This window comes from Halictus rubicundus, chromosome 1, assembly GCF_050948215.1.
Source record: "Halictus rubicundus isolate RS-2024b chromosome 1, iyHalRubi1_principal, whole genome shotgun sequence".
In the NCBI taxonomy this organism is placed as follows: domain Eukaryota; kingdom Metazoa; phylum Arthropoda; class Insecta; order Hymenoptera; family Halictidae; genus Halictus; species Halictus rubicundus.
The window spans coordinates 2,283,047-2,297,352 of NC_135149.1; the positions used below are offsets into that span (position 1 = coordinate 2,283,047).

The 14,306-nt window shown below is 46.1% G+C and overlaps 2 protein-coding genes and 1 long non-coding RNA gene across 12 annotated transcripts; 2 read left to right on the forward strand and 1 right to left on the reverse strand.

Moving 5' to 3' along the window:
• Positions 1–302: 302 nt before the first annotated feature.
• LOC143365800 (uncharacterized) lies at positions 303–11,826 on the forward strand. 10 transcript variants are annotated; one of them, XR_013084592.1, is made up of 9 exons: positions 303–695; positions 1,545–1,686; positions 3,328–3,687; positions 4,153–4,233; positions 4,350–7,968; positions 8,502–8,786; positions 10,051–10,249; positions 10,359–10,574; positions 10,605–11,826. XR_013084592.1 is itself a non-coding variant. In XM_076806341.1 (8 exons), the coding sequence occupies exons 2-8, from the start codon at positions 1,639–1,641 to the stop codon at positions 10,423–10,425; spliced, it is 4,659 nt and encodes a 1,552-aa protein (XP_076662456.1). In that variant the 5' UTR covers positions 303–695; positions 1,545–1,638; the 3' UTR covers positions 10,426–11,826. The 10 variants fall into 10 exon arrangements, 8 of the variants coding, with proteins under 8 accessions (XP_076662456.1, XP_076662472.1, XP_076662524.1 ...); XR_013084593.1 differs by having other exon boundaries at positions 10,611–11,826; XM_076806341.1 differs by having other exon boundaries at positions 10,359–11,826.
• Positions 11,698–12,363, reverse strand: LOC143365904 (uncharacterized). The gene is made up of 2 exons (XR_013084616.1): positions 12,139–12,363; positions 11,698–11,985 (listed from the first exon to the last, which is right to left on the reverse strand). It is a non-coding gene; the product is annotated as an uncharacterized LOC143365904 (long non-coding RNA).
• Positions 12,364–12,610: 247 nt separating this feature from the next.
• LOC143365898 (transcription factor 15) lies at positions 12,611–13,852 on the forward strand. The gene is made up of 3 exons (XM_076806488.1): positions 12,611–12,986; positions 13,198–13,459; positions 13,736–13,852. The coding sequence occupies exons 1-3, from the start codon at positions 12,910–12,912 to the stop codon at positions 13,850–13,852; spliced, it is 456 nt and encodes a 151-aa protein (XP_076662603.1). The 5' UTR covers positions 12,611–12,909.
• Positions 13,853–14,306: the final 454 nt, after the last annotated feature.

Below are 14,306 nucleotides of genomic sequence, written 5' to 3' on the forward strand. Positions count from 1 at the left end.
GTCCAACGAACCAGTTCAAGATAAAGTAAAACCAGAGAACCGACTCAAGAACATTTTTTCTTAAAATCAGAAATAGAGTAAAGAATAAACCAACCAACCAACCAGAGTTAAAACTTAAGCTGCAGTAATTTTTGCACGAAAGTCACCGAACCTTTAGTGTTTTTCCCTGTTTTTACCTGCGCGTAAATGCATGTATATAAATTGTAAATAAATAAGTAATAGCTATGTATTGTGTGTATATACACGTTTAAGAAGATGTTACCAACTTTTAAAAAAGTAAGATCAATAAATTAATATTGTACTTTTTCGAAAGTTGAATGTTGAATAATAAAAGGAAAGGTTAAAGCAACGGAATCGAAGATGTGCATAATGGTTTGAATTTTCGAAATTTGAATTGCCACCAGAAACCCATCGATGGAAAAGAAACGTGGGAACGCTCGGAATCGGAACGCACCCCCACAATAGAAAAACGAAACAAAATGCAGTACAAGATGGCTGCGTTTGGGTGTTGTGGCTACTGATTTGTGCAAGATATAATCCTATGATACTCGATGGTTAATTTGTAGTGAATCGTTAAGTTTCTGTATCGGTTGTTGATCAGCGTAAACGGGTGGTAGCGTATGTAGCTTATACATGCGGAAGTGAGTCGTGTTGGGAGGAACAATGCGAGCACATCGTTGAAACATTTATCACGGGTGAGTTTGCCTTGAAATTTTATGGCTTTCCACTTAATTTTAACGATTCTCCGGAATTCTGCCAAGGCGAAGCGCGATGCGACGAAAAATTCGAATATATTGTCTGAGAGGCAGCGTCGAATGATTCGATAACTTGCTCGCTGTTCGCAATTCCGCACACGGACACATTTCATTCGAGTTTTCTGCGTACATGACGAAATTGTGTAAATAGATGTTTTTTTTCTTTCTTGTATCTTCGCATTGTACATCGATGAGTCAAACAAAAAAATTTTTTATGACGTCCGTCGCATCTTGGCACGCTTCAATTGCGTTACAGTGGCGATAAAGCGTTTCAATTTAAATATACCTCATTTATACCGTTTACCGCTTTCACCGTGACTCAAGACCACTTCAAGAAAGTCAAAATATGTATCAGCGAGTGTATTTAAATGGGTTATTACGTCAACATTCGGTTTCTTTAATGAATTGTAACAGTATGCGAGGTCGGACAAATGTATTTTCTTTCTATTTTTTCTTTTTGGAGGGGGAGGGGAAGAAATTAAAAAATTCTTTCGTTAATCCGAATTCGAGGTTCGAATGTCTATAGTATTTTTTATAATTCGAGGAAAAGAGTACTTTACCGTAGGATTTTTCTTGCCTTATACAGTATACAATATATAGTATATAAGATGCAAAGAATTTAACGTGTTCGTGTTGACACTCTTTTGTGTGTGCGACTGAGTAGTGCTAAAACTAATGTCATAATAACTGACATCATTGTTGAAAAAGGGGTCATTAAAGAAAGAAGCATGTTAGCAGTACTTCTTTTTCTAAAATTATTACAAATGTACTGATAGAATAACTATACAGTTCAGGGGGTGGATGATAGGAATTTACTGAAAGTCCAAGATAGAAGCCACTCGAAACACTGGAGAAAGACGGTGGAGCTTCGGAGGAGGGGGAGATGTCTGCCGGCACCCAGGGCGAGATTCGGGTTGGCCCTTCGCACCAGGTTTGCCATATACCTTGAAAACCTTTTTGCTACTTAGCTATATTGCACAATGTACCTAACTCAAGGCTTGTTCTCCTAAGACATATATTTTGAGTGTAATAGATTAAGGCGGAGATACGATCACAGAAGCATTGGGTAACTGTGACTTACCATTGTCGCGTTACCTAACATGTTCCATGGTAATTACATTAAACATACATAGTTTTTTCTTTCAAATCTTATCAAAATTGGGAGGATAAAGTAATCGAGCGAGTTATACGTTGTTCCAAATTGTTGGGTATGTATATGTACCTTCTCGCAGATTCAAACAATTTTGCGTATTTCACATACGCAAAGTTGTTTACCATTATCTAAACATTTGCTGTATTATTTTGGTTTCGGTAAATGTCATAACTCTTTGATGAAAATGGCAGTAACGATGTTTCGAATGTAGATATCCCATTAGTTTCAAGGATTATTAAAAATATGCATGGCGTGAGCTTAGTTACAGGTTTAGAGCAATTGAGATATCGGTGTTTGTTTTCCGCTTAAAGTACACATTCATAGAATATGTTTTCTCATTGTTCGATCGAAACCTTGATATCTGCCTGTATTTGTACACGTCTAGAGAGGAGTTTTAAAATTGAATAGCAAAAAGAGAGCAGGTGCCTATTCGTTACGCAGTCTCGTTGTACGCCGATGGTTCAAATAACAATGATAGTTATTCTTTAAGTCTGCACGATAATGATTTTTATTTATTCGACAGTATGATCGCAGAGCCGAAGTACCATGCCTCAGACGATATTACTACTCAAAAGACCCTGAAGATGATGCAAGTTATTATGATGAAATATTTTATTATGACACATAGGGCGATACCATGCGGCATAAGATTATTTTCACGTTCATAGTGGTATTCAGTCACGGTGAAATGACAGAAACACCATTGCTACAAATATAGAACTTACTCTGTTTACAGTATAACCCATTGGTTACTTGAACCATCTATGAGTATATAATGTATCGTATAAGTATATAATGTTTGCGACTGAAGTACTGGAACTACAATACCAACACGTAGAGAAATATGAAGGAATTATCTATCTATCTGTCTATCTGTCTATCTATCTATCTATCTATCTATCTATCTATCTACCTATTCGTTTATATTACTTTCTACATAAATGTGTTTCGTTTTCATCGTGTAAATACCATGTTATTTGTTTGTTTGTTTGTTTGTGAATTACCACAACTTTTTCTCCCATTGTTCGAGAATTTTCATCGTTTCCGTTGATCGATTCACCAAAAAGTATACGTGAATGTGCTTTCGTTTGCTACATTAACTCGATATAGCTTTTATCGTGAACGTGAACATAACTAATGTTATTAAATGTAAAGCCGATAATAACATGTGTATAATAATCATACATTACTTGAATTCTCGTTTTTCATGCTTATATTTATGATCATTAGTTTGTACACAAACATAAAGTACTCACGCTACTTCTCGTACCAGTATTGTAACAAAAGGAACAGAATGGAAAAAAAAAGTTATACTGGCTCGTGTAGATTTCTCGAAAAGCAAGCCGGAGTATAGGTGCGTACAACTAACTCGCTTTGGCATTGGTGCTAACCACGCACAACCCCGAATTTTGGGTACAGGAGTTGGTTTCTTGTCAGGCCCGTTTGCCTGAGTATCGGCCGGGTATACCTCCTGGAGAGCTGCTTCCTGATCCAGAGTTTTCTAAAGAACGAGAAGAGCTAAGATGGATTCCAGCTATGGCATTAGACGGGGATCTTCTGATGTACTTGAGAGCAGCTCGATCTATGGCTGCATTTGCTGGCATGTGTGATGGAGGATCCCCGGATGACGGTTGTGTGGCTGCATCCCGAGACGACACGACTATCAATGCTCTGGACATCTTGCACGACTCTGGCTATGATCCAGGAAGAGCGTTGCAGGCTCTCGTTAAATGTCCTGTACCTAAAGGCATCGATAAAAAATGGTCCGAGGAGGAAACTGTAAGTTGAAACGATCGACTGAGAAACCGTTTGCGAGCGTTTCTTCTTTTCTCTGTTCTATCCTATTTTATTCTGTGCTATGCTATATCATATATTATATACCATATACCATACACTGTCGCTGTCTCATAACGTGTCACCTGGGACGGCACAGAGACATGGGGAGCAAAGCTCACTGTCACGCTATGCGATACACCTGAAGTAGTAGTGGTAATCTTCTTAGCAAATAGCGAGATGCGTGTGACTGGATTGTATGTGACTGATCAGGTCTCAATGAGATGTGCCAATGTGCCAATCAGCTGGTCTCTTTGCGAATTCCTTTTGCATTCCTTCCGAGTATCACGGTATGAGACAGCTACGATACCATGTTACCATATTCAGTGATAGTGATGATTTTCTAATTAAGGAAATGTTAGAGAAAATATAAGTTTTACGATTAATTGGTGGTCATGTTCTGCCTCGTAGAAACGCTTCGTCAAAGGACTCCGTCAATTTGGAAAGAACTTTTCGAGAATCAGAAAGGATCTCTTGCCCCATAAAGACACGGTAGCGATCAACATTTGCATTTGCATTTGTATTTGCATAGACAAGTAGCTTAGGTGTTCGCCAGGAACACGAGACAAACGAAACTATCTTGACGCGGAACGTTTTTGTATTTTTAGCCGGAATTGGTCGAGTTCTATTACTTGTGGAAGAAAACGCCCGGTGCAAACAATAATCGACCTCATCGAAGACGGCGACAAGGCTCGCTCCGAAGGATTCGCAACACTCGCAACTCGAGAGCCGGTACGCCCAAAGAGGAGGTCCCAACGCCGCCAAAGGACACACCACCGGCCAACGTTAGTCAGAAAGAGCCAATTTCAGAGCCCGAGACCGTGCCGGTTGGAACGCCTGCCAGCAACAATCCCGGCGGGGAGATTAGTTCTGTGACAGAGGACGATAATTCGGAGGAGGACAGCGACTCCAGAGACACCAACACCAACGGAGCAACGCACTCTTGTCAGCATTGCTTCTCGACTAATTCTAAGGACTATCAGGTAGCCGGCAAGGACAGATTATTGCTTTGTACGGAATGCAGAATACATTTGAAGAAAACCGGAGAACTACCGCCAGCCCCTCCATATCTGTTCCGCCCTGTGCCCGCGGAATCACCAGATAGCCCAGGGAGAATGCGTACAAGAAACAAGGCCAAGGAAACGCCTAGACCCGCAAGACCTCGACGTACAGGTGGAACAGATACTCCTGATCAAGAGAAGCAACAGCAACATCATCAGCAGCAACAACAACAACAACAACAGCAAACGCCGGATAAGAACAAGAAAAAGTCGTCCGGCGTTGGTAAACCGGAGACACCGAAGAAAGGTCAGAAACGGCCTCAAACGGACGAGGTCGACGAGGACAAGGAATCTCAGAAACGGAAACGCGGCGAACGTCCTGAGAGTCCATCCGAGTCGCTGACGACCGATAGTAACTCTCTCATGGATGAGCCTGAAAGGGAAGGAGAAGGCGATACGAACGAAAACCAACCGACTGCGGTTACAGTACCGACAGAGGAGCCTGTCAGTCCAGCCGTGACCACGCCGGAAGAACCGTCGGAACCGACGCCGGTGTCCACCCCCGTACCAGCACCTATACAAACCCTGCCGATATCCGTTCCCGTTATTCACGCTTTGGAGAAGAAGCCGCTGCTGGAAGATCCGGTGGAAAACAAGGATCATCCGATAGAAGATGCACCGTTAGCTATGAATCAGCCGTTAAAGTTGGAACCTCTGCCCATTGAGTCAGCCATGTCTCCTTGCAACGAAGATACCAAGGAACCCGAACAACAACAACAGCAGCAGCAGCAACAACAACAACAACAGCAGCCGCAACAACTCAACTTGACCACATCGCAATCATTGAACATGAACGACATGAACCAAAACATGCCACGGAATCTATCGCAAACGATTCAGAGCAGTGGTATTTGCGCATCGACCGGTCCCCAGGGGATACAGAACGCGCAGATCATGTCTCCGACGCAACAACCACTGCCGCTGAACATGCAGTACGCGTCCAACGTTCCTCCCGTTCAAAATGTACCGCAAAACTTGTCGCAGAGCATGCAGATGCCGCCAAATATGCCGCAAAATATGTCGAGCGCGCAAAACATGGGACCAACGCAGAACCTTCGAGCACACGGCGAAAGTATGTCGAACGGGCAGAATCTGGGTCAGAACATGGGCCAGACCATGTCTCAAAATATGCCGGGACCACCGTTAAACTTGAACATTTCTCAAAGTATACCGACGAACATGTCTCAGATGCCGCAAATGCCGAGTTCGCCGCAACCTCTAGGTTTAACGGTGATGTCTTCTGAGAGCAGACTTTCCGAACGAATTTCCGACGATAGACTCGGCCAGGAACGAATGCGAGACAGCAGGATACCGGATAGGATGCCCGATAGAATGCCCGACAGGATACCAGACAGGATACCGGAGAGGATGCCCGACAGGATACCTGAGAGAATTCCGGATCGATCGATTCCGGAGAACAACGAGTCCGAGAGGAACGAGCCGAGCAATCTGTTCCAGCCGATTCAACCGAGCGGGATGCTGTCGATGGAGAAGCCGTCCTCGATGTACAATTTGGCGGGTACGCCGCCCATGGAGCCGCAAAACTTGAAAATCAAACAGGAGATCATCCCTCCTGAGCCGGATCCGTTGCAGAGCTTGAAAGAGGTGAAAGTTCCCGGGTTTCAGTCCGGGTTTCCTGGTCCGAGTTTGGAGAATATCAAGAAGGATCCGGATAGTTCGAGCAAGCCTCCAACGCCGAGCAAACATTCGATGGCCAGCAATCAAGCTGTCCCGCAAATTCAGTCGGTAGCCGCGTCTCCGACTCCGACGCTTCCGCCGCCGCCCACGTCGATTCCTCAGCCGGTGATGCATCCCGCGCAACAGCCGAGCCCGCACATGGCCCATCCGTTCCATCCTCATCATCCTTTGATGCACCATTCGTTGTTCACACCCATGCACCCGTATCATCCCCACGCGTACCCGGGGTACGCCGCTGTCGGAGGATACCCCTCGTTCCCACCGTATCCGTACGGACCGGTGCCGCACGCGATACCGCCACCGTCGCCGCAGAGGAGCCAGGAGAGCACCACCATGATGACGGCGCACCATTCGAGCACTAGCTCGAGCGTGACCACCAGAGAGGAAGGGGAGAATCTGATCGCCACGCATCATCATTCGTCCAGTATGCATCAGGCGACGGCACTGCACCACGACAAACTGTTGACCATCTCGTCGCACAGTTCCCACAGTCACTCGTCGTCACACAGTTCGCACAGTTCGCACAATACACAACGGAAGCCGTCGCTGGTCTCGGCGACGTGTTTGACGTCGAGCAGTTCGGCGCACCATCATCACAGGGCGCCGCAGCCACAACCGCAGCCGCCGGTCGTCCCGGAGCCGAAGATCGAGCCGGATCTGGTCGAACAGGAGCAAGAGGAGCCACCGAGTCCGCGAGGTCCTTCCCCGGAGCCGAGGATCGAGGACTCGGAGTGTCACAGATCGCAGTCGGCCATTTTCTTGCGGCACTGGAACCGGGGCGAGAACAATTCGTGCACGAGGACGGACTTGATGTTCAAGCCGGTGCCGGACTCGAAGCTGGCTAGAAAACGGGAGGAGAGATCCCGCAAGCAGGCCGAAAGGGAAAGGGAGGAACGGGACAGAGCCGCCGCCCAGCAAGCCAGGAAGATGACCACGCCGGAGAAGCAGCCGGAAGTCTGCAAACCGCCGAGCAGAGGACCCCTCGAACCGGTGGTCTCGCCGTACGACAGGTACGCGGCTGCGGCAGCCGCTGCGGCCGCCAGGCCTGGCTCCTACGCCGACACTCCCGCGCTCAGACAGTTGTCGGAGTACGCGCGACCGCACGCCGCATTCTCCCCGGCCAGGCATCCGGCCCCACCGGACCCGATGCTGCACTACATGTACGGAGGACCGGCGACGAGGGAACGCCTCGAATTGGAGCACCTGGAGCGCGAGAAGAGGGAACGCGAGATCCGAGAGCTCCGCGAAAGGGAGCTGAACGACCGGCTCAAGGAGGAACTGTTGAAAGGAACGCCCAGACCGATGCCGGGACCGGTCGATCCGCACTGGCTCGAGATTCATCGTCGTTACGCCGCAGCGGGCTTAGCGCCCGGCCCCTCGGGGCCCCCTCAAGCTCTGCACCAGTTCGGCCTCTACGGTGCACCGCCCGGTCCGAGTCAGCTGGAAAGAGAACGTTTAGAAAGACTAGGTAACTCTTACTGTCCTTCGAACCCGCCTTGCACACACACTCTTCTCCCAGCCCCGCCCTCACCCCCTCAACACCCAACACCCAACCCCTTCGAGTACGCATATCTTTCTTCTCGCATCGTGGAATCATCAACTATAATGGCCATGATTTCGAATTCTAAACGATACGATCCAAGCTTAGGTTTTTGCCACGATACGGACAGAGCGAGGTGATGATGATGTTAGCGATAGCGATAGTGGTCGTTTCCGAGTGTTTGCTGTATTCATCCGAATAACTAAATAACTATCGAATAATCGTAATAATCGAGGATAAACGAAATAAACGAAAGATATTCGAGGCACAGCCAGCAATCGGAAACCACCTGTGAAACGCCTGTGAAACGTCCGAGCGACGAAACCGTGTTGCACAAACGTTGTTGCAACCGAGCGAGAAAATCGTTTGAAAAGGAGAAAGATATAGTTATTGTTGTTGGCTAGCGTTAAGAGGACGATTAGAGAGAACAGTATGTTTGATCGAGGCGCTGTCGGGTTTAGGGATACCGACTGCAGCCGGCGGGGGGCCAGCGGGTGCGGGGGCTGGCCATCCCGTGGCGGCTCATCACCACGGCCAGCTGGACGAGCGACTGGCTCTAGCTGCTGACCCGATGGTCCGGTTGCAGATGGCTGGCATTTCGCCCGAGTATCATGCTCACACTCACGCGCATACGCATGCGCATACGCACTTGCACTTACATCCGGGACAGCAGCAGGCCCAGCAACAGGCTCAGCAACAGCAGGAAGCGGCTGCGGCTGCGGCTGCAGCTGGATTCCCCCTGCCTGGTAGGTCCTACAAATCAGGATATCTGATTCGAGTACGCTCCTACACGAAGATCGTCCCTTTCACCGCGATCGCCTATCACAATTTTGCCGTCAGAATCGTCAAAAGTCGAAACCCTATAGCCGAAATTCGTCGAAGTTCGTCGAAGTTCGTCGAAAGCGCGTTTTCCTCTCGCTCCTCTCGCTCCTCTCGCCAGACATAGTACACACAGTTTGTTCTCTCGCCAACGAGGAACGACGCAACCTTTTCCGTCGCGCGACGATCGGAAGAACGTTATTCGTTGCGAACGACACCGTTGTTTCAATTTCGACAGCCTACGTACGCGCTCACGATGGTTCGCTCGCTCGCTCTTACTCTTACTCTTACTATCTCGTTCCTTACTACAGTCCGTTTCGTTCGAACCGGTAAAGGTCGATCGCGTGTGAGCGTACCGAAACGTGCTTCTCGTTCGATCCACTTTCTAACACGCGTCTCGGAGCTCGTCTCGAAAGATACAATCCTGACTAGAAGAACAGAGAAAGACGCAATCTAACAAGCGTTTCTTTTGCGGCAGACCTACTGTGTTGTTTTTTTTTTTGCATTTTTCTCTCTCGCTTTTCTCGCCATGCCATTGTGACTGGGCATCGAGCCTCTTTCGGTGAAGGTACGAGCGACCAAACAGATTCCACGAACCGGTTCCAATATCGCTTCGACGTTATCTATCAGTTATCATGTAGAACGATATACTATAATACAATCGTGTAAGGTGCAAGTGCGCGCGAGTGTTGCGAGAGTCGGTCGTTTGCGTGTACACGCGTGGATGAATGGAATGAAACGATGCGTGCCGCGTGGCGCGTGGTCTACGATTCGCACAATACGAATCCTTTTCCAAAGAATTTGTACATCGTACTCGCTAGCCTGATCGTTCGTCGAAAAAAACGAAACGATTATCCGAGCACGCGCGCGACCATCATCGTCGTCCCCTATCGTCGTCGCAGAACATAATTTCTTGGTTCTTTCGGATTTTGCGCGATCATCGTTCGTCCCGTTGACTATACATAGTTTCGCGAATTCCTGGTAATCGCGCACCCACCCACACGCATACAAAAATCGAACAATCGAACAGATCCACATACGACACCACGACACACGACGCACCGAAAGGGCCGAAACCATTCTCTCACGCTCTGTCATGCATGCTAGTTTGTCCATTGATCCGAGAGCTTGATAGCTTCCAAGTACTTGGGATCGTTGGTAGCGGTTCGTTAATGTTTCGTATTTGCACAGCCGCAGCCGGTGCGAATTACCCTCGGCCAGGATTGATGCCGCGTGATCCAGGATTGGGGCTTCATCCTGCGGAACTTCTCGGAAGACCGTACGCGGACATGGCAGCTCACCACGAACAATTGCAGCGTCACCTGATGATGGAGCGCGACCGATATCAGCCTCACGCGTCACTGGTCGCCCATCACGAGGAATACCTAAGGTTCGTCCTTTCAAATCTGTAATAAACTTTCTGATCTAAGTACGTATGCCGTATGCTCGAGACTAGTCTAACGAACCACTGCATCGGACTAACGAACGGTGTTTTTTAGACAACAACGCGAGCGCGAGCTTAAAGTTCGCGCACTGGAAGAAGCTGCACGTGGATCACGCCCTTAAGAGTAATTTTATTTATATTATCCTAACGATTATCTTTCGTAACTAGGATCGCGAACAATTCGCGATCGCGATCGACGAGAATTTCACGCGACTCGAGAGTACGAAAGAGAACGCAAAACAGAAAAATCTATAAATGGTGGAAGGAATGCGTTAACGGCGAGTGGAAGAGAGAGAGAGAGAGAGAGAGAGAGAGAGAGAGAGAGAGAGAGAGAGAGAGAGAGAGAGAGAGAGAGAGATATCACTGACCTTATATTTAGGATCAGAAAATATTTTTACGGTTTCTTAGAGCTATATATAGCCATATATATAGCAAACACAAGGTAAAACTGTAAGGATCGTTGCATTACGTATTAGTGTAAATACGACAAGCGATATGAATTATTGAAAATATAATAATGCTGGCGTTGATTCGGCGCGGTACAGGAACGAAATTTATACACACGGACAACAGGAACACAAGTGCAGACGCATGCATACATCTAAATGTAACACCTGCTTGACATGTAAATTTGTTTGAAATCTCTAGGTATGTATTATATATAATTACATCACCGATCCACAATATCAGTTATTAGCTCAGATATGGATTCGTTCCGTTTGATTTGAATTCTGCGAGTGGTGATAATACCAAAGTGTTCAGATGAGAAATGGGTCACCGCGGTTCTGATATCTTTTTTTTTTCTATATATATAATTCTATGCTCGTGCAAGAGATTATAGATCGTCCTTTCCTTTGGTTCTCATTTTCGAATGTCCGATAGATCGACAAACGCGCACGAGTTATGTCCTCGAAGCGTACAATAATTTTATGATTTATAGATTAACTTCCAAACATATTAGACAGAGACCGACAGAAAAGGAGAGAGGGGGGGGAGGAAGCTGTCCGTTTTTCGTAAGGATGGTGGACGGCTTACCGATCTTCCGTGTTCTAGTACATATAAATGCATAGTATAAGAATGTAACTAAAGTTTTAATATTATTGTAATTCTTCTGTGTCGAACAATTTGTATATTTTCTATATGTATCCTTTGAAGATTTTATCCTTAAAGACCACGAGCGTTTGATACTGGTTGGATCGAGCGGCTGATTAGTATTAAAGAGAAAACTTTGTAAGAAAGTGACCAAAGTTTAGAAAATGAAAAAAAGTTTATAGAAAAACGGTACGCCGAGAACGCATAATCTTCCATGGTCATGCGCTCCGCAGTATTTTACAGACAAACACACGCGAAACACGATCCTGTTGGTGCAGGCGCTGGATATCGATGCGTGAACGTTTTTTGACAGAACAATACAACAACAGTTTTATTCTGGCGAGCATTCGAAAGTGTAAATTTTTCGCTATACAATTCATTCGATGTAATCTAGTTATTTAACTAAGTAAATATTTCATAGAAACGTCCAATTTTCGTCGCATCGTTTCTTTTTTGGTTTTACTTTTCCATTCCGAGTCTCCTAATAATTCAACGAGCGTGCAGTTTGATCGAACTCTGATGCGAACCGATTGGGAGTCAGCAGGAATGGATGCGTACCATCGTTTGTCGTCTACTTTACTCGTTGTATGCTGAAAATAAGGAACAAGACATTTTCTGTAATCGGAACGTTCGAACATCGAATCATTGTATAATTTCGTGCCACCAGTTTGCCTGTTACCGAATTCCTTGGACACAAAATAAATAAGTGTCTTTTGAAAGACTATCTTTTCGTGTCATCTTACCGCGCGTACATCGTCGAGTCTTCCAACATCATAGGGTGATCGTGCCGCTGTATGAAATTTGTGTTCCTCGCCTCACCCGAATGTTGCCTGTTGTCTGTTGCCTTCTGTTTTCTGCTTTCCTAGCTTCCTGCCTCGACGTTCTTCTCCGCTTTGGATCGCTCCGCTCCGCGCCGCGTTTTTGTTGACCGTAATGTGAAACCCAGCTGGACTTGCCAGCCACTTTACGTGGGAGTATGCTAGATCGCCGTTGAGCGCTGCATGAAACAACGTTGATCGCGCCTTTCAGAAAATTTGAAATCGTTGCGCATGCAGTCAATGATTTTCTTGCGAAAATCTTTGCTTTCTTTCTATTCTTTCTTTCGTGTTTATCAATGTTTGTTCCGTTTCTTTTTCCATAGTTGACACTTTGCATCTAAATTGTTCGTTCGTGTGATTCTTCTTCGTACTGTTATTGTCATCAATTTGTCCCCCCCTTTTTTTTTTACTGTAACGATGCTTTTATAGTGTAAGTGCTCCGTTGAACCGTGATCGGATGCACGTGCAGCTCACATGTGTATTCGGGAAACGGGGGCGGAGCGGAACAAGTCGGACGAGAGGGGGGTGAAACAAGAGCGTGAAAGAACGTGAAAAAGGGGATTCTAGAGGAAACGGAGAAAGCCGCAAAGCTTAGTCATTCATGAGCAAGCTGTTGGTGCGGTGAAACAGAACTCGCGGCGGTTTGGTGTCGATCAAATTGCAAGACGACTTACCGATAACGGCGTAACGCGCAGCATGGCTGCACGGAGAAACGAGGAATCCTCGAAACAACGTTATCAAGCAAATGCGCGCGAAAGGGATCGCACTCATAGGTGAACATTACTTTTCTTTTCCCATCAATTTTCTCGTAGGCTGCAGGAAATCGTGACGGTACGAATAGTAAACTCGTCGACGATTTCCGAGCAGCGGATCTACGCGATACTGGGAACAAAAAATTGTAAATATCCTTTTGGAATGTGTAAGGAGCGCGAACAATGCGAACAACGCGAACAACACTGAAGAAAAGCAATCTTCCCTGTGCAGTGTGAATACGGCGTTCAGTGCGTTGAGAACGTTGATACCGACGGAACCGGCGGATAGAAAATTATCGAAAATCGAGACTTTGCGATTAGCCAGCAGTTACATCAGCCACCTGGGGGCCGTCCTCGTTGCAGGGCCCATAAACCAACAACCCTGTTTACGTGTCGGTGAGGACGGCAACAGTGTTTACGGGGCAAACCACTGGCCCGAGTCGCAAGCGAGGCCGCAGCTTTGCACTTTTTGCCTGGCTATGCACAAAAAATATGTAAGTTCAACTAGGAGGTAACGAGCAGTTTCGAGATCGATCATCCGATAATCGCATCAATGAAAATTATGATTATGATTATTATTAATAATATTATCATTGTCATTATCATTATCATTCTAATTGTCATTGTCATTTCATTATCCTTATCCATATCCTTATCATTATTATTATTATTATTATCACTACTATTATTATTACGAGTCACGTGTGATGTTTATTTACCGTCTATCGTTTCGCATATCGTGTCATCGCAAATTCATTCTTCCTTTTCAGAACTTGAACGTTGCCTCGAAAGTCATTTCGGATTACCAGAGTCCTGAGGGATTGTCGTACGGTATTCCTGCTACAAATTCGATCTCGTCGACGTATTTCGATTTCGCCGATATATAATCGTTTTCTTCGTTAGCTTCTTGTGAATTCATTGTACATTGACTGTCTATACGCGACTATCGTCTACCGTATAAATACATAGAGTTTAATAAACGTTACATCGGTACGTATTTATCGACGGTGCAATCGCCGCGTGCGTTTGCCTTTTGTCATTTTTCACGTAACATTTGAACATCGAATCTTGTAAAACAGATGCGAGTACCCTGTGCGTGCTCTTTATTCCGTGCTCGAAACAACGATCGTAGCACGTCGCGTTTTCTCGCACGTGTCATCCGCGAACGAGGAAAAAAAAGAAAAGAAAACGAAATCTTGTGAATTATCGAGGGGATTCCGAGTCGATAAGAAAGATCGGTTTGCCGTGGTATCGATACGAGTTACTGTTACGGACGCGCTGCAGCGATCAGTGTAGTGCGGCGGTGAATGTTTCAGTCTTTCGAAGTCAACAATGCTGTGA